The sequence below is a fragment of the Miscanthus floridulus genome, chromosome 19, assembly GCF_019320115.1.
Source record: "Miscanthus floridulus cultivar M001 chromosome 19, ASM1932011v1, whole genome shotgun sequence".
In the NCBI taxonomy this organism is placed as follows: Eukaryota; Viridiplantae; Streptophyta; class Magnoliopsida; order Poales; family Poaceae; genus Miscanthus; species Miscanthus floridulus.
In genome coordinates, this window is record NC_089598.1 from 77619275 (window position 1) to 77640083 (window position 20809).

General features: G+C 48.2%; 1 protein-coding gene and 1 pseudogene across 1 annotated transcript; both read right to left on the bottom strand.

Moving 5' to 3' along the window:
- Positions 1 to 10900: 10900 nt before the first annotated feature.
- Positions 10901 to 12113, bottom strand: LOC136526215 (uncharacterized; annotated as a pseudogene).
- A 4798-nt stretch (positions 12114 to 16911) lies between these two features.
- On the bottom strand, positions 16912 to 20470 carry LOC136529440 (homeobox protein ATH1-like). Its single transcript, XM_066522518.1, has 5 exons — positions 19988 to 20470; positions 18033 to 19074; positions 17565 to 17941; positions 17375 to 17435; positions 16912 to 17264 (listed from the first exon to the last, which is right to left on the bottom strand). The coding sequence occupies exons 2-5, from the start codon at positions 19002 to 19004 to the stop codon at positions 17160 to 17162; spliced, it is 1515 nt and encodes a 504-aa protein (XP_066378615.1). The 5' UTR covers positions 19005 to 19074; positions 19988 to 20470; the 3' UTR covers positions 16912 to 17159.
- Positions 20471 to 20809: the final 339 nt, after the last annotated feature.

The following is a 20809-nucleotide window of genomic DNA, read 5'->3' on the forward strand; positions in this document are numbered from 1 at the left end:
GCCCTCAAGAGAACACCAAGTGATTTGTAGTTGGCAGTGCTAATTTAGTTGCAATGTCTATAAAATAGTGGTTAGAAAATATGTAGACACTACTTATCAGCAAGCTTTGGATACCTTGGAAGATGTACCTAATTATTCCAATATGTTTATATCTTTGGACCTTGTTCCTTGATTTTTCAATCCCATAAGATAAATTGTTGTTGCCTAACTCCACTGACATATTCATTGTCCATATATGACCCAATTCGTGCCATGTGGGATTTCTCGTTGCTTGTGTGTTTAGTAATGGTGTTATGATTGATGATTGACGATACCACGACAAAACCGAGGACATCTTGTGGACTGCAGCCACATGGTTGTGTTGCTCAGCATGCGCTGGTATTGTGGTTTCTAATCATGATCCATTGCAGAGCTACACCGATGTGTTATCTCCTCGTGATCTTCTCTTGATCTATACCTCAATGTTCGATGAGAAGATCTATATATCAGACCAAATGCAGTCGGATTTCCTCCTGAAGTTGCAAAGAGGATAACCTCTGAAGAACAGGTCGACATAAACATTAACAGATTGTAAGAGGTGGTAGACAAAGGACTCTGCTCGACTGTCTCTATTAAGTAATGCTAACCATCAATCAGGCCGCATATGCCATCATTGTTGGATCAAAAGGACACACAACACTTAAAGTTAGACAAGTTATCAGTCGGGCAAGAATCGATGGAAATGTTATGCTCCTTAATAGGTCATCCTATGTTCATGATCTTTCTGTGCAACATCTCAATCTTTATGTGCATGATGATCATACAGTCAACATCAATTTTTCTCTAGTGCGGCCCCCTTTTCTGCTGACTTCAGTGGTGATTGTCTGTATGCCTCAACTATGATTATCACTACCAAGAACAAAAGCTTGGAACTTTTAGTGTAGAGAGACAACTGATTAGTTGCCACAGTGGGATGGTTAACCTCCAGCTAGGTAACGACTCTCTGGTATCTACGAAGGCTATATCTCACAGAATAATGTTAAGCAAAAGAACCAACAAACTAGTCAGCAATGCTTGTACCACTTTCATTTCTAGACCCCGAGAAAATCAAGTCATTTCCACCTTGGACAATCACTTAGATAGTACAAGATGTATTATCAACTAAGTGAATGGCCAAGAAGAATACATCCTTCGTTAAGGCCAGCATTGTAACACATGTGGATACTGACAAAGAATCGGTTCAGGACTTATTCTCAGATCTGGTGCCCTCCAATCATCGTGATAAGTGTCCAAGTGAAGCTTTGCAAATTTTGGATATACTAGGTCCGCTATGGATGAAGTTATATATGCTATATTCGCTAGAAAAACAAATGATCTGAAGTTACTAGCCTTTACTTGAGACAGAATTCTTGTCAATGCATAGAAGGCAAAGTACTTTAGAGAATGCTATCTTGGATTTCTCCCAAAGTAACAATGTTGTCTTGGATCTTCCTAGAATATACAATACCTCATGGGAGCCAATAAAGGATGTGAAAATTTAGAAAGTTGTCTTGTAATCTTGTATGCTACTTCCATTTACATTTTATTTGGAACCAAGTAACAACTTACATCTAGCATTCTTGTGGAGTTGTAAGAAGCTAAGTGTTATCTCAAATGTTAAAAAAGGGTTGACATGTTTTTCTTCCCTTGAAAAGTCTTTCATCATGAATCTCGAGACTAGATTCTGTTAAGGGGGGAAGGCTGTGACACCCAGGTGTTAGCTTCAAGTTAAGCAGTGGGTTGAGCCTAACCCAAACAAGACAGAGGATGATTATGAGCTTTAGTTTAACACTCTGCAAAGTGATGACAATGGTGGAGTCAAACTCTTTCAAATGAAGACCTAACTTGATCTTTTCAAAAGGCAGAAGCAAACCACTTTTGATTAACTTGAAATCCTTTTCAAAGTTGGCATGAATAGTGTTAATCATGTCTCTTTCATCTAAGTTAGTAAAATCTTGATCATGATCATCGTCATGTATAACCACCAAGCTTTGTGTTATATATGCATGCCATGTTTCCATTATAGTATATACATGTTGCATATGTTTTATTATGTGTGACCATGTAATGTTAGCAATAATATTGATTAAGGTTCTTTGTGATTTTATGGTTTGTAATTTCCTTAAACAAATAAAATTTTGTCAATATAAACTTTGAAGTGCAAAGTGTGTTATTTAATATGGAATCAAAGTTTGTTTGTGTTTCCAAGTCAAACATGTTAAATTTGAGCTTCAAAAATTGAATTCAATAGCTATTTTTCCTCACTTTGGCATTTTGGCTAAGTTCTGAAAAAACAGTAATTAGGTTCAAAGTTTGGTGAATTATTAAATCAATTTTGATGAATAAAATTTGTGCAACTTTAGTTCTATGAATTGGTATGAAGTTTGTACTTTGGTATTGTGCCTTTGGTTGTAATGTTTGAGTAGTAATTAATCCTTAATTAATTGACTAAAGTATGCTAATCAAAATTGTTTTCCAATTCTAAAAACTGAACTTAGAGTTTCAGTTTGGTTTACCTGTTTTCAAAATTCCTTATCCCTTAAACTAGTGATCTTTTGAGGTTGATCCTTTAGGTAAAGTTGGAGATCAGAGGTTGATTAGAAACTTTTTTTAATGGCTAACGTCAAGTTTTTTATTGGAATAGTGAGAAAAGAAGAGGAGAAGAGGGTCTGTCACTCATGAACAGTAACCCCAGCAACAGCGTGCTTGCCCTGCTCATCGTCGTGCTCTGTTCGCCGTGTCCTTCACGGCGCTTCTCGCGCTTGGACGCGCGTCCGTCCGCATGGTCGAGTTCGCGAAGGCACTGGTGAAGCCTGAGTTGTCGGCATCACCCTTAAAGCCCCAACATCGATGCCTTCTCTCTTTTCTCTCTCTTCTTCTCCACCACCGGCCGATTTCACCGCTGTCGCGCCGCCTTCGCCCAATTCCTCTTGCAACCTACTCTGCCTTGTCCTTGCGCGCCGCTTGCACCCGCTTGCATCGCCTCTCGCCGTCGTAATCAGTCTCTCTCCCATTCTCGCCGCCGCGATCCGCCATGGCCACCGCGACCCCCTCACCTTGGCCAGCTCGCTCCGATTGATCTCCCTCCTTCCTCTCCCCTACGCTGTGTTCCTTGCGCTGCCATGATGCTCATCGGCTCACTCATTTTACCGTTCATCCACAGGACATGCCAGAACGTGCCGTCGCCACCGGTTCATGCCGCCGCATTCACCATCATCACCGGTAGCCATGTCTACGCCATCTCCGCTTTGACTGTCGAGTCAACAGAACTGTGGTGAGCCTCACCGAGCTATCCCGAACCCTATCTAGGCTAGTTGGTCGCTGGAGACGGCGAGCTCGCCTTTGCCATCGCCGCCGTGCCGCCATAGCCGTGCCGCTACTCATTTGGAGCTACCGCTGCGAGCGCCGCCTAGATATATCAAAGCGGGAGAGAGTGGTGAGCACACCGATGGTGGTCCTATCGCCGACAACCTCGCCGTCGGCGAGCTAGGGCCGGTTCCCCACTGGTGCTCTGCTCTGTGATGAGTAAAGGACCGGAAAATGTAAATAAAGAGAAGGGTGGGGTGTTAAGTGAGAAAGAACAGAGGGAAACAAATAGTTGTTTGGGCTTAATTGTGATTTTGTAAAAACACGGGGGCCTTTTTGCAAAATCACCAGGCCACGCCCGCTCGCGCTGCTGGTGGGCTCGGCTATTCTGTATTTAACTCTCATCTATGCTTTTGTTGGAGGGTGTCATCAGAGCTAGCAATATGATTCAAAATTATGATTTGGTATCATTTCAAAGTTATGTTGTTTTAACCTATTGGATTTGAAACTGAACTTGTATTAATTACTTGTGACACTATTATAATATTATTTCCACTGCAAACTCTATGTATGTGATATGTATTTGTGTAATCAAGTACGATCTTAGTTGTGAAGTTGATTTATCGAGGCCTTCGTGGTACTCGACGGACTATCGGGTTTATATAAGTGATGGTATGCGCGTGTCAACGTGTTTAACGGGGACGATCATACTTAATCTTGTATAAATTGGGCAGTTCTGTCACAATGTTGATGGTTTATAATTGGTGTTAGTGATCATCAACAGCCATCATCTCCTCCCGCATCTTCTCCATGACATCCTCCGACTTGCAGATTGCGCCGATCTCGGAGCAGAGCTCCGTCACGGTCACGTCGACGGTCGGCTTCCATTCATCGAGCACCTTGGCTGCGTCCTCGAGGCGGCCGAAGTGGTTGGAGATGGTTCGCTCCACGGCAACGATGCGGTTGCCCAGAGACATGTTCACCGCCGCAATACTGCCCTCGAGCGACGTTTTCATGGACTTCATCTCACCGAGCATCAACTTTAAATTGGGCTCCATTACTCCCTGATCTCTGCGAAAGCGGGTGAAGTGCTCATGGTCGATTTGGTTGGGCTCCAGGGTAGGGAAGGGCAGGCAACAACTTCGATTCACGCCGATCAGATCGGCCTCGGCTCGGACCTATGGGTTCACACAATCCCTCACCAGAGCGAGAGATCGGCGATCAACCTGCCGACGGGGTTACGATCTAGGATCAAGGCGAGAAAACAAGAGGAGTGCCGAGGAAGGAGGGCTCCGAGTACCAATTGTTAGCGGCCCGAGGAAGGAGCAGAGGAATCGGAGTTCGGGGAAGGAGAAGCAGAGCAATAGGACGGCAACCAGAGGAATCTCGATTGAGTTTAGAAAGGGTTCATTACAATGTTCATAACCTTCCCAGGCACACACACGCGCTTAAGTAGTAGTAAAGCCTAGCACGCCGTCCCCTTTGCTAGCTGGATCACACACTGCCATTCTGGGCCGAAGAGGCGCACGTTCTTCACCTTGGGCCTGGTCTTCCGGCCCGTCTTCTCTTCACTTTTAGAAGCGTCACGGACTCCATCTCCTTCCTCCGCCGTTGTCGTACCGTGAACAGGGGTGGTGCTGACATCTTCTCTGTTTTTTCGGCACACATAGGCGCTTGCTCAAGCCACATTCAATTAGACAAGCGAGACAAAATTATTTTTTATTCACCACAAGTCAGACTCCAAAACTTGCATCGATTCTTCTCTCTCCTCTAGGGCATGTACAACTCACAGATAGCATGTTGTCTACAAGTTTTAAGAATCCGTGCACAGACAACTAAAAAGATAGCTCATACAATAGGCTGTCTATTTAATCGTCTATAAGTTATTTAATACTTGCATGTATCCACGGTTAAATATGAGTATGATCCCTGTATACAAGTGTGTTGCTAGCTAATACAAAATAGATTAAGCATAATTAAGTTAAACATGATTATAACATTTTTAGACCAGTAATTTCGGCAACGCAATCAAACATGAATATATTTTCCGGTAGTGTCGTACTGATACGAGTAGGTTACTTAACTTTTGCAATTTTTATAGAGCAAAACAACTTAAAAAAAATACAAATGGTCCCACAAAATAAAACATACAGAGAACCTTCGGTGTAACATGTGCTGTATCACTTCTAAATTATAGTTCTATTCGAAAGGAACCTAATAAAATTCGAATTATAATTTTTGGATTCAATTTTGATTTTCTATGAATTTTATAAGTTTCAGTTAGTTTGTGCATTCACGGGAAGAAGACGAGAAGCTAGCAAAAACCAACGTCAAAAAAAGAAGCTAGCAAAGTACTAGCAAAAACACTATCGGAACTCACGTACTCTGCGTCGCTCACGTGCACTTCATTTTCTCTTCGACGCCCACACAAGATCCACCCGTCTGCTGCTGGTGATTGGTGAAGGATGTTTTTGCAAAATTTCCAGCCACGAGACGACGGCCAGCACACCGTCGTACGTGCCCTTATGAGTCATTCTCTCTTGTGGCTCGGTCAGTTCATTATGCCATGTCGGATGATGAGTCGTTTTTTTCTTTTCCACTAGAGAAGCCTTTAATACAGTAACTGACTGCATGATGGCTTCATATATGGGGTCACACTTCCAAAAAGAGAAAGAAAAGGTATTTCCAAAGGCAACACAAGAATCAATAACGCCCACAGGAACTAAAGTCCCAACGAACAAGATATTAGATATGGACGTATGAGGTTGGCACGTCCGATCCCACCTCTGTCTATCTTCTGGTGTGGTGAGGATGAACCAAAGAAAGTTTGTTTGGCACTGCAGCTGCATGCAGTGTCCGTGGACCGTGTCCTATCAAAACGTTCTCTTTTCCCACACTTATAAAAGTCAACCGCCAACTGCATGGCTATGCCACAACAGAAGTCAAAGCACAACACTTGCAGGTCGCGAGATATGGTCTGATGAATGAGAGATATTCTAGGTTTGGCAGATAAGTAGATCCATGGGAGTATTGCGTGATTTATGTTAGCTATCCTCCAGCTGTCTCGCAAAAAGTAAAGTCTATTTGATCGGCATACAGAGCATTGTCGGTATTCTGATGGGTGGCAAAATTTAGATAACACAAGCCTAGTGCTACATATGTGTTAAAGGTGTATTGGACATGTTAGGCCCTCCACAGCGTATCGCTTAAGTGATGCTAAAAGAAGAGAGATTGTTGAAGCATCACTTGCCACACTGCAACAACCGATGCCAGCTTTTGTAAAACGAGGAGCGGCGCCGGAGCCATCTCTTAAAAAAACTACTTTTGTACTGTCCTTCTCGACTACGCAGCCTAGGATGAACGCAAGGCTTGTTGATTTGACTACTGCACTGTACTGCCAGTTTTTTCTAGGCTTCACTTCCACAGTGTGGAAGGCCTTACAACAGGTCCTAGGGGTGAAAGAAAAGAAATGGCACAAAGACCGGCAAAGAAACAAAGCAAAGAGGACTTTATGTTAGATGACCAGCCAGACAGTCCATCGTCAACAGAAATGGACATGTCGAACAATTGGACAAGGTGTGTTACGTTTGGTTTTAAAAATAAAACCAGATGCATATTACATATGCGCCAGGATCAGTTTCATACAAATGTAACAGTATAGACTTAGTATCAAGTAACTTGTTACAAAGACTCAAGTCTCAACCCAGCGGCATCCCCAACTTCATCAGAAGGTCAATAAAACACGCATGCCAAGCACTCTAAAAATCTTTAGGTTACTCACTCTATACAAGGTATATCTTTCTGAGCAGCCTTTATTCTATTTAGAAATAGCAAGTGTGAGCATGTGTCGTACACAGCAAATGCAAAAAATAATGACATACAAGACTGAATAACAAGGTAAAAAGTTAACACTATTTTACTGTGATAAACAATTTAGTTGGTTTAGTTTTATTAAACAACCTATTTACTACAAGCTAGTCAAAAACCCAAATCACCGTTAAGTTGCATAAATTAAAGCATAAAGTAGAGCACATAGAGGGTCGAGCCGCTCGTAGCCATGAGTATGACTGATATATCAGTTTAAACTCTACAAATATTGTACACGTTACCCTCAGTCATGATGTCCATTTGCCAGAGTTTAAGAGGACATATCACATTACCAAGATGTACGGAGGGATTTACTACTAGGCTTTCCAAAGACATCTCTAACAAGTAGCCTGCTAAGAATTCAGCTAGCGTAGGCGAAGAATGATACTCCCCTCCAAGTGGTGAATGACAAAAGGAGAAATAAACTAAAGTGCACTTACTTGGCCGGCTGGATACCATTCAATAATCTACTAGTCCCCCACTTACGCACTTCAGTTATCTACTGACAAACTAGAAACACCTAATTAATTAGTCAAAACCAGAATCATGTAGTCTTGTGGCTGCATTTTATGCCCTAGTTGGTTGCTCCATAACCCTGCAGTCGTTAGGATAAAAAACACTAATGATACGCCACAGGAGTCCATCGCAACCAGACGCGCACTCAAAAAAAAAACTCTCCACATGTAGCCATTCACTCGTCCCACTCCCCACGGCACCCTGCGCCATCCCCCGCCCCACCTTCATCCCGCGCCATTCCCCGTAGTGCCTCCACCGGCCATCGCCTGCCGCCAGCCCCTTCTTCCCATCCTCCGCCCGGCCAGAGCTCCCCGTCGGCCCCTTCTTCCCACCCCCACCAGGCCAGAGCTCGCTAGCAGCCACCTGTGCCTGTTCCCGGCCCCTTCCTCTCAGCCCTCGCTAGGCCAGAGCTCGCCGGCGGCCTACGCCCATTGCTGGCCTGTCAACTCCTCCCTCTCCGCCCGCCTGCGACAGCGACAGGACGCTGCAGGGCAAAGCTGGCGGCCTGTCCCCACCGCCCCCTCTACTCGCCTCTAGAAGGGGTCGCGACGGCGCTGCCCTCCACCTACCTATCCCCCGCTCTACGCTGTGTCGCACGAAAGAAGAAGGGTGAAAACCGTATGTTGCAATTATATGTTTCAAATGTCTTAGAGGTATGTTGCAAGTGTTTCAAGTGGATGTTGCACAAGTAGATCAGGATATTGCATATATTGCAACGGTTGTACACGTATGTTGCAAGCTTGTGTTCCCAATGTTTCATATGTTTTCCAGATGTATGTTGCAAGTGTATTTATTTGTATGTTGCATATGTTTCACACATATGTTGCAAGTGTTTTTATCTAGATGTTACGTATATTTTACAATGGTTTTTAAGTGTTTTTCAGGTGTTTTTGCAAATATTTTATATGCATATTTCAAGTGTTTCATCTGCCTTCATACTTATGTTGCAAGTATTGTATCTGGATGTTTTAAAAGTAGATTGGTTGTTGCATCTCTCTCCTCGCTTTCTGCTACCTTGCCTTGGTGTCTCCTCCTCCTTCCAGCGCCGGTTGGGCATCCACCGCCCCTCCCTCTCTTCTCGATCCTGGTGACGTTCGGGCGGCGTGGGAAACGATCTGTAGACGTGGGTGTCCAGACACCCCATCTGTCCGGACATCCGGGCGCTAGCAAGCCCGATAAAAAACAATGCACGTTCTCTTAGAAAACCATATTGCGAAAAACCTACTTTTAACGTCAAGGTTCCATCATCATTAAGCCAACATTAATATCATGAGCATAGGTATTGTCGGGTTCATAAATCGGGGTCCCTCATGGACCTGCTTCCCAGCAAAAGCTCGGCCTAGCAGACAACGTTGCGAACGACGCACAACTCCTGGGCCGGCCCAAAAACCTAACGACAGACCAGAAAGGCGATCCAATCTCCGACCAGAAGGCCTGCCCAAGAATGAACGGCGCTCGTCTCTGACTCTGGTCCGCCTCTCCAACCGGAAGGCCTGGCCAAGGAAAGGGCAACGCTCGCTTCCGACTCCGGCCCGCCTCTCCGACCGGAAGGCCTGGCCAAGGAAAGGACAACGCTCACTTCTGACTCTGGCCCGCCTCTCCGACCGGAAGGCCTGGCCAAGGAGGGACGGCATTTGCTTCTGACTCCGACCCTCTTCTCTGACCGGGGATGCACCGAACCTCTGCTTACAGCTCTCCTCCGACTGGCGTAGTCGGAGCCGACTGGGACCAACCGACCGGGGACGCTCGCTCGGTAAGGACCCAGGAAATGGGCGAAGCAAATAAGGCAGGGCACTCAAGTCAATCGTAATACCAAAGACCATACCCTGTACACCTATAGGACAGTACCGATAGGGCATGTCAGAAGGGTGCTCTGCCACCTTCTAGGCATGTCAGAACCCAAGCAGTGTTGTGGGCGCCGAAGTTTGCCCTACAGTGTTGTTGGCGCCATCAATTCCCATACCAGGCGAACATAGTAAAACCCTCCACATGCCTCTGGACATTAATAGTGTTGTAGGCGCCGTCATTTGCCATACATGGTGAATACGGTAAAACCTCCCACATGAGTCTGACATAAACAGTGTCGTGGGCGCCTACAATCATCTTGTACCTGATGGCTTGGGCAATAAGACTTAGTAGCATATGTACACTCTCTCTCTTCCTCTCTCACTTGTAAGGCGGGCCCCTTCATTTATAAAAGTCATTTATAAAAGGGGATGCGCTCCCTTCCAATAAGGACGATTCAAACACACACGATCGATACGATCAAGATGATTCGAACAACCAAGGATTCCAACGAACAACAGACGTTCAAACACTTAGCATACGTCGGAGCTCCCATCACTCTCGGCCCTTCGATTCGGAGTCCGACCGGACCTCTGATACCCCCCATCTTACTCCTTCCTGTTTGTAACCCCACAGCAAACTTCGAGTGTCTGACCTTAGGAATAAAGTTATTGACCGACTTAAACTGGGCGTAGGGCACGTTGCCTGAACCAGTATAAACCATGTGTCATTGAGTGTTAGGTCACATCTAATCACAACATACGGCAAAACTATAAATTTTTATGTGTTGGTCACTTTCTGCACCGACAGTTATATTGAACATGGTGGAATAAACTTGAGAGGTCATGAGAATACTTACGTATGGCAAAACAAGATTCATCATTAAGTCAACATTAATATCATGAGCATAGGTCTATTGATCTCACGGCGGAATAAACTTGAGAGGTCTATGGTAAAACGAAATTGCGAAGGCAGAGTGGCGATGAACATGCTATTCTAAAAATGAAAAATCTGGTGTCGACTGAGAGTGGATTTTCCGGATACTCTTGTGGCCGCAATGACTATATCGACTGTTCATTTTGTTTTGAGATTCATGCTAGTAGGAGAGGGAGGAAAGAATATTGCTTTAAGATTCATTTTGCAGCTGGAACCCAGAGGAAATCAATGACTCAGATAGGTCGTGCGGCCATAAGGTCATGCAGAGAGTGTTTTTTTTAAGAGAGAATTCTGTATTTGGTACTGAAACAAATCACTCTTCCGTATTTAGCACTAGAAATTTTGAACTTTCTTATCTAGCATCAACTTGAAAATTTCTTTCGTATATGGCACTTCCGTCCATTTTAGCCATCCATCCATTTATTGACTTCATCGACCATGTCAGTTTTTGTTGATAAGTACCAAAATGCTGTCACTCTCCCACCCCCACCCCCTCGCGTCCACCACCGCGCAGCGCACGCCCCGCGCCGTTGCCACTGCTCCTGCCGCCTTTCCTCACAAAGCTCAGCAGCTTCTTGAGCCCCTTGGACAGGTCCCTGTGCGAGTCGGAGAACATCGCCGTTGGCCTCTCCGGGCTGCCCCACCGCTTCCTCGCCCGCGCCTGCGGCGAGGCCAGCGCCGCCGTCTCGAACGGCAGCTCCGACACAGACCGGACGTGGCGTGGCGCCTGGGTGTGCGCGTGGGCGTGGCCGAGCTCCTCCTCCTGCTGCTGCTGGGGCAGCAACCTCGGGGTGATGGCCACGTCGAGGGTCGGCAGGTTGTGCACCCGCGTCATCCGCAGCCTGGCCGGCGCGGCCGCGCCGCCGGTGCCCATGCCACGTTTCAGGAACGGCCTCGGCGTGGTGCACTCGACGAGCACGCTGAGGCTGTTCCGCCTCTGGTGGTGCGACGACGGCCTCGCCGGGCTCCCTATCGCGCCGCCGCCGCCTCTCACCGTCGTGCTCCTCGGCAGCGCCGCGCCGGCGACTTCCTTTCTCGGGGTGCTCGGGATGGACGACACGGCCGACGTCCTCTTCGCCGGGGCAATGACCAGCCGCGGCGTGGCGCCCGCCTCCTGCGTGTTGCGAGCCACGCACCGGAGCGCACTACGCGGGCTCATCGGCGTGGTGCGTCCCGCCCCCGCGGCGTGCACGCCCCGAGGTTGTTGAGCCTTATTATTCGCCGGTTGCTGCTGCTGCTCGGCCGAAGCGGCCACGCGCCTGGCGTCGCGCCGGCGCATGTAGGCGTCGTACTGCTTGCCGCGGCAGGTGCTGCCGCCCCCCAGCGTCTCGGCCCCGTTCGCGAAAGCGAAACCCGCGTCATCCCCGTCCCCGCGCGCAGCACGCATAAGCTTTTACGCCGCGAGCTGCAGCTCCAGCTCGTGCAGCTTCGCCCACAGCGCGTCGTGGTGGGTCGCCATCGTCACCACACCACGCGAACGAGAGAGAGCAACTCCAGCCCGTGCCTGCCAACTCTAGCACTCGCCGAACTCGGTGAGCACGCCGAGGCTGTTCCGCCTCTGGTGGTGCGATGACAGCCTCACCGGGCTCACTGTCGCGTCGCCGCCGCCTCTCACCGTCCTGCTCCTCGGCAGCCGGGGAGGTGGAGGGGGAGGGGGAGGACCCTGCCGCCTCACGGCCCGACATCACGGTGGTGCAGCTCCAGTACGCCGTGATGCAGGTGGTGGAGACCGAGTCCGGCAGGGCGCGCGTGGAGCTCGAGCTGGAGCGCGCCAGGAAGAAGGTGGCCGGGGAGGTGGAGGGGGAGGAGGAGGACCCTGCCGCCTCACGGCCCGGCGTCATGGTGGTGCGGCTCCAGTACGGCGAGGTCGCCGAGGCGACCACCGTCTTCATGCTGCCGGTGCTCAGGGAGACGGACGGCGTCGCGGCCATGGAGTCGGCGCCCAGGCGGACCAAGACGGACGTGGACCTTGGCATTGTGGAGGTAGACAAGGCGTGGGCCGGTGGGCTGTGGTGCCCGGATGGGGCCCCGTGGCCGAGGCAGCGGACGACGCCGTTCGTCATCGAGCTGGCCGACGGCCGGAGGCTGCCGTGGCAGACGGACGAGTGCTGGTCATTGCCAACACGTTGCTGGTAAGGGTATATATGTCATTTTAGGTGGCACTTGACACCGTTACTCCATCAAATGGACGGAAGTGCCATATACGGAAGGAATTTTCAAGTTGATGCTAGATAAGAAAGTTCAAAATTTCCAGTGCTAAATACGAAAGAGTGATTTGTTTCGGTGCCAAATACAGAATTCTCTCTTTTTTTAATTGGGGTGGGGGGGGGGAATTGTGGGGTAGGAGAGGGATGAAAGAATATTGAATAGGCACCTTGCTTTGGCGGCTCCAGAGCACCAGTCTGGTGGTAGCGCGACGGGATATCGGCCTTGTTTGTTTTGCTTGTTTGTTTAATCTCCCTCCGTTCGTGGCGCCTGAGCGTTCTCCACAGCCGGGACATTGGAGCTCCATGGTCGAATCCCGATCTCCTCTTACGTGACACGATAGCACACACCGTCTCTTCCCACAGCATCACAGGGAAGCGGCAACTCGTCGAGACGGTTCTTCACGGCGGTACGACGCAACGACAGCGATTCTCGTCGAGCCAAGAACGATGGCGGCGGCGGTCTTTGGTTGGCGCAGATCAGACACGGGAGAGAGTGGAACACGCGGCCACCGGTGGGCATGTGGCTGAAACGCTGGACCACGGCCCACGCGCCGGAAGGGGTGCGGGCTGCTGGTTAACAGGCCAAAGTGGGACGAGAGCAAGAGCGGGCCAGCAGCTGGGCTGCGCTGCTGCTGTCGAACTGGGCAGCAGGCCAAACTGGAGCGTGCAGATATCAAAAGAGAAAGGGAGGAAAGAAAAGAAAAGAAAACGTGTTTTCTTTTAAGAGATAGGTTTTTTTTTAAAAAAAAATTGAAAATATTTTAAACCAATTAGTTTTGAAAACACTTAAAATTTTATAACTTCATTTTAAAATTAAACTTTTAAACCTATTTTGAGTATTTTATCTTTCAAACATATTTTGGAAACACCATTTCTTAAATGATCATTTTAAAGAAATTTCAACCTAATTTTGAAAGTAAAAAAAACTCATTTTTTAAACAAAACAAATTAAGATTTTACTCTAAAAAATAGATACATCCTATTTATGGCTTAAACAAATTTTAGAAAATTGTTTTACATAGAATAAAACTTATGCAAAGGCATGAATGCAAGCAAACAAAATATATTAACATGTGAATTTTTTTTTAAAAAAGCACATTTTCACCTTTTAAATAGATAACAAACTAAAACATCTTGAAAAAATTAGAAAAAATATTAAATTTTTTTTTATTTAGTACTTTCTATTTACAATAAAAAAAAGAAGTTTTGGGGTGTGACAAATTGCCACCTTAATTAATAGGAATCTTATCCCGAGATTAACAAAGTCTAGCAAGGACAATGATGGTTTTCAAAACTTCACACTTCCCCTGCCTAAGATATGAGGAATGATAGAGGTTTCTACCTCCTTAACAAGGGTCTTGCTTCGCGCAACACTTTCTTAAAAGTTCTGTTGTTGGTGATGTTTTCCCTAGTGTTGTTTCTCCATTATGTTGGGGTAGAAGAGATGGTACGGGATGCAAGACAAGGAAAAAAACAAGATGTAGAGCAAGACAAAGAGAAACCCTAACTACAAACTAAAGTATTAAAGACAACTGATGCCGTTGTGGATGATGAAAGTCCACAACACACCAACACTCATTATAAAGAATTCAAATAATGCATAAACATAATAACAAGCACATAAGTGTGCCCAAACAAGTTTCTCTAGTCCTCGGGATAACGGATGGATCATAATTAGACTAAGTATGGTCGATGGATGACAATTTAGCCTAACACTCGGTCCCACCGATGGTGGTCTAATCATTATTGTGCGGGAGTTTGTATTCTCTAACTCATTTACGTTTTGTTCATTTATTTACTTATTGAAATAAATAGGTAGATTTTGAATCTTGGTTCTCAACGGTCTATTCCATTGATTTTCACTACTTTTAGGATACATAAGCCAACAAGAGCCCTGGCCATACTCGTGGATGTTGTTGATGGGTGCATCGTTTCTTCATTTACTTATTGCATTCAAATAAACCGCCTCAGGAGCTAAAATTTAGGACTATGAGACAGCTATTATACCATCGTATGAGTTGTTTGTTGTTGTTGTCGTGCAACTCACAACTTTACTTTTATTGTATGTGTAAATTAAGAAATTGTGAGTTATTATGAGCCAACTTAAAAAACAATTCTTGTACATTTGTCTATTAAGTCGTCTTAAAATTACATGACACTACATGAGACCGCCTAGCTATGAGACAACATCATGTACTTACCCTTAAGGTTTGGCCAAATCCACGTTTATCTCAACTCACAATCTTTCCGTACTTAGAAAATTTGATCCAATCACGTGGAAAGATACGCACATGTATCCAATCGGCTGATTTAGAGATGGAAGGTCGTGGGAAGAATAAGAAGAAAGAATAGGGTTTTCAATACAAATGTACAAGAGAGAAAGAAAGTATAAAAATGATAAGGATGATTTGGAAATCGATAATGATATGGCTCGACCGTCCGTCCCGTGACTTCCTGTTCGGACGTGGCTCATCCTCATCCACTCACCCGCGTCGCTCTAGCGTGACTTCCCATCCGGACCTCTTGGCTCATCCTCATCCACACACCTGCATCGCTCGTGCCGCTCTGTGCTATGCGCCCCTGCTCACGGTCATAGGATGGATTCAGCCCGTGCTGCTCGTCTACGCCGCCCCACCCGTACTCGCGCCTCCCGTTGCGGCTGCGCTCCATCCACCTACCGTGGCCACTGCCGAGGTTCGTGCCGGCGATGAGCGCCGCACCGGTGACCACCGCGCACTCCGTGGCATCGAGCTCCACGCCGGTGTCGAGGTCCACGACGATGAGCTCCATTCGTCCGAGCAACAAGGTGACATTGCGCTTGCGCTAAAAGCGCATGTTGTAAGCATATGTTTCAGGTGTTTGATATGTCTCAAAGGTATGTTGCAAGGGTTTCGTATGAATGTTGCAAAAGTAAATGGGGATGTTGTATATGTTGCAATTGTTGTACATGTATGTTGTAAACTTCTGTTCCCAATGTTTCATTTGTTTTTCAGACGTATATTGCAAGTGCGTTTATCTGGATGCTGCATATGTTTTATACATATGTCGCAAGCGTTTTATCTGGATGTTGCGTATGTGTTGCAATTATTTTCTAGTGTTTTTTTGGTGTTTTTGTTAGTGATTCAGATGCATGTTTTAAATGTTTCATCCGTCTTCAGACGTATGTTGCAAGTGTGTATCTGGATGTTTCAAAAGTAGATCGAGTGTTGCATCTCCCTCCTCACTTTCTGCTGCTTCGCCTTCTGCTACCTTGCATCTTTCTCAGACTGCGGAGGGGGCCAGTGTGGGCCAGCGAAGGGGTGCGCCGGGGGCTAGCGAACGAGACGCGCCGGGGGATTACGGCGTGGACGCGAGCACATGTTGTCCCCTTCCGTCACGTAGGATGCTGAGATGGCCCCCGTTGTTGGGCCACGGTACCAGCCTATAGATCGATTGGCTAGGGACTGAGAGATGCGTGTGGACGCGCTACGGCCGCCGGACGTCCAGACGCCAGTGCCCTCATTTTCTTATTAATCGAAATGGAGCCTAATGTAAGGAATCAGTTTGTGGACAATTTGGAATTCTCAGGTCTCCAACTTTCAGATGGATATAGGGCGAAGCAGTAGCCAAACATCTCATGTGGCGAGACAGATGAAATCCGTGAATAACTTGGGAAGCGTGACTGCACATTGTTTAGCTGTAGAATGCACAAAGATCCAATCAGCAACAGCGGCATGCTTGTACTTGCTGGCACTTCAAGTCTTTCCAAACCTTTCACTGTTACCAGCAATCATGTGGTGGTGTAACTGTAATGCCGTTCCATCACCTGAATACTGACTGAGATATGACTGCAAGCATAACAGCGAATGGGGTTTGCACTTTGCAGTTTGCTGGAGTTTTCAAGTTACATGAGCTTTTTTTTTCCTTTTCTTTTTGGAGCGGGAAGGTTTGAAGTTCATATGTAAAATGCGCACAAGGCGTACAAGGTATCTGATGTTCCTTGCCGGATCCATCTGTTTTCATATTTGTTAAGTCATATCAATGCATCCAAGAAAGAGTCTATCTCCATGCTGACTGAGTTTCTGCATTTTTGTGAGTCAAAAAAATTCAGATTAATAATAAGATGTGAGCCATCTTACGTGGACTGAAATTGGCCCTTTTCGCTTCTCTTATAATCCATAATTTTTAGCTTTTTTCGACTCATTTTTTCAGCGAAACAAACGGAGCGGAGCCATTGTTGAAGAAAATTTTGTTCATTCGACCAACAGCAAGCGCAAAATGAACTGGCGATCTGGCTTTGCCTGCATGGGTTTAACAGTGACAGCGAGGTCCTACAATACAAGTTGCAGATTCCGACAGTTCTATATATACGCCAAGGCGATTACAAGGTTACATATATATATAGATCACAACAGGGTTGGCAGCAATGCTTGTGTAAAAGCCCCCGGAGCAACGCTGCGATTACACAATTCCATCCTAGATGTGGGGAAATCACCATCTTATATACTGCATCCCTGCTGCTCACTTTTTCAGGCAGTCACACACTCACACACCCTCCATTCCTCCGGAGGCCTTCTTGAGATCCTCGTACATCTCCTCTATCATCGGCTTCCACAGCCGAACGCGGGCGTTGATGAACCAGTTGGAGACCTGCCAATGCAAATGGAACAGATGCATTCGTATATATATATTTCTTGTTAGAGTTGCTGAGATCTGAGCTGAATCAAGTTGCAAGCAGGGCGAGAAGCATGAAACTGTACCTGGCTCCTGCTCAGGCCGCTCCTCGCTGCTAACATCTCCTTCTCGTTGTCTTTCGGGTACCTGAATGATGATATATCACATATGGATTAGTTAGTTCTGAATCGTACGAGGTTATCTCCCATTTGCATGTGGAAAGAGATGCTGAAAGCCTAAAGATTTCTCTGAATGGGAGACAGAGAGAGTTATTACGGGCGGAGGAAGTTCTCGAACATCCAGGCTTTGAGCACGGCCACGGACTTCTCCGGCAGTCCGCGCTGCGGCCGCCACGACTGCTGGTCGCCGCGCCTGAGCTGCCGCAGCGCCCAGTGCTTCTGGATGAAGGCCGACTCCCAGCTGCGCTCCCTGTCGGCCAGCGACAGCGACGTCGACGACGACGGCTGATCACCTCTCCGCGTGGCCGCCGCGATATCGCCAGTGATCCGTGCCCTGAGCCTCCGGTGCATCGCTGACACCGCGCGGTGCGCGAACGGCGCCGAGAGCGCACCGCCGCCCGGGCGCACCAGGCTGCCGTACTTGGACGCCGCGCTCTGGATCTCGTCCATGCATTGCTTGCACCGTTGGTCCATCTGCGCCGAGTAGAGTATTTATTTATTAGCATCAAATCAAAGTGATGTTATTCTAATCTAAGCACAGCAAAAATAAAGAGTTCGGACTCACTATCTGTAACAGTTTCTGGAGATCGTTCTTGAGCTTATGGTATTGCTCCTCCGAGCCAAGAAACATCGACGGGTTCGGGTTGGATGACGTCGTCTTGGACTTGGAGCAGCTCCACGATGGCAGCGGGCAGCTCGCCTCACTGCCACCGGCCAAGCCGGCGAACCCGGCCACGTCTTGCAGCAGGCAGGCGACGAACTCGTCCAACGCCTGCTGCGCGATGTCCGCGTACCCGGACCACCGCGACAGGACCTGCGAGAAGTGCATGGGGCCCGGACGCGCCACCTGTCCGGCTCCGGCTCCGCAAGGAGGCTGGAACAGGCCGGGGCCGGCGCTGCTACTCCCATGTGTCAAGCCGGAGCAGCTCACCTCCGAGGACTGATCCGGCAGGCTCACGCTCACAGCACCTGCCGTCGTCGGCGAGGACCCAGCGCGCAGCCTGAGCGACAACTCGCTCGCCGCCGCCACGGCCCCAGCGAACGGCGGGTCCCGGAAGGCGTCGCCAGAGAACCACGTCGTCGGGCAGTAGTAGTACGAAGACTCGTGGATCCAGCCGCCTTCCGCCGGCTCTCCAGCGACGATAAGCTGCTTGGTCGCCATCATGGGCGCGTGAGCAACGGTGACGTCCCAAGGCGACGGGCCGTACGACCCGCCGCCGGTGACGCCGTAGGCACCACCGTACGTCGTCTCCTCCGGCGACACGCTCTGCAGAGCGGTGGCACGGAGCAGCTGGCCGGCGAGCAGCACCGAGCTTGCATCCGCCGAGAAGCTCGAGGCGGCGGCGACGTCCGCTGCTGGTTCGCCAACAAACCCAAAGCTGCTGCCGCTGCCACCGTGCGGCGTGTACTCCGGGACGTGGAAGAGGGGTGCTGCGGCGTCGGCGCTGATATCACTACTGCGATCACCGCTGACGAAGCAGCTGCTCATCATGGCGTCGACTCCCAGTTGCTGATAAGACGCGTTGCTGCCGGTCATCTTGAGGCTCGGGAGAAGGTGTCAAACGTTGTGGATACCGAATTAAAAAAAAAAAAGGAAGGACCTGAAACTGAATGCAGCAGGAGGACAAGGTTAGCGGATTGCTCGTCCTACCACATAAAAAAGAAATGCAAAGGTAACCTGGCAGCAGCAATCAGGCATATGGTCATTGCAACAGAGATGCACATGAGAGGCTACGGCCGTAGGAGTTGTTCTCCTAGAGAAAAGAGAATAAACTAGACCACAGGAGGAAAAAGTCACTGTATCCTATTATTAGTTAGGCTGTGTATCTTGAAGTACTCTCTACTCGTTTAAAGCACACAGTAAAAAGGACGTTGGTCAACACTACTCATTTGGCACGGCTCCTACGGCTCCGGCTCCCGTGTAATTCCACTGTTCATACTGTAGTGGAAGCTAGATTTCTCTCTCGTTCCCTCTCCCTCTCACAGCAGCGGCTTCACCGCTAAAGGCAAAATTTTTTTTGCTCCACCAGCTCTGTAAACAGTATCCGAGCTACAGTAGAGAGAGGAAAGCAGCTCCAGGCTACGGTGTTCCTGCAGTGATCGTCAGCGCGGAGCCGGAGCTGCCCGGAGCCCTACCAAACGGGCTCGGCTCCTCAGTTTTCAAAAACGGATAGAGCCGGAGGCATCATCAGTTACTATTACTGTAGTAATTCTCGCAAGAAACTACTGAATGCCAGTATGCCACCAGCGGACCAGCCAAGAACCCAAGATACTGATGCATTAATAAATAAAATAGGCTTATTAGCATATATGGCCTCGTTCGCTGGTTTGAAACTTGGCTGAAACTGGCTGAAAAATATCGTTCCGGTTGAATTATTGTGAGAGAAAAATGTTGTTCCGGCTAAAAAAAAGAAGTCGAACAAACCGAATATGGAGTAAACCGAACAGAGCCATAGATATAGATGGCTTCTTGGAAGCAAAGCAAGCATATATAAGAGGCTCAAGAGTGAGGACCCAAACCTTATCAAATCATCATGCAGAGAAACGCTGACAGGCTACTGAAACGCCAACCACCACTCTGGTACGCGTCCCGGGCCGGGAAGCAGCAGCAACTAGCACAGATCGATATTTCAAAGTGGTCTCAGCACAGACCCACAGATCGATATTTCAAAGTGGTCTCAGCTCAAATACAAAGAGAGATGCACTGCCACTGAGCAAGAACAAGCTCTCAGAAGTTTGCGGCTGCTGGCCACTACTAAACTAAAACGGAAAGGGGAGCGTTTCCTAATAAAACGGCTGCAGGGAGAACGAATGGCGTGCGTGTGCGCGTGACTCTGTGGTGGGGGTGAAGTGAGGTGGTTCTTTGCTTTTGCAATCCGCCGTCCCGGCCCGGCCGATGGAGAAAGAAGGAGGAGCAGCTAGCAATAGCAGGGAAACATGGCGGTCAGGGAGAGGTGTTATCAGGCAGGGGCCGGGGCCGGGGCCGGCGCGGCGCCATGATCAAAGCAAAGCAGGAGAGAAAGAGAGGACGAAATCATGCATGCACATCTCAACAAGCCAATGGTAGCCCACTCGGAAAGAAAGCCGGCCGGTGGCGGCCCCCGCGCCTCCGGATCGGATCCTGGCGCCTGATCATGATCAGACCGAGATTTGGGCCTCATGGCCTCTCACTCACCACGTGCTAGCTAGCCTCCTCCTAGCTACCAAGTGAACATGCATGCATGGGTCCTAGCTACTCCGTCCTACCAAGGGCCAAGGGGATCGGACGGACGCAATGCAATCACATACTCGAGCCAAGTGCCGGAAACTGAAAGTGGGCAATGCCCATACGCGGCTGGTTTG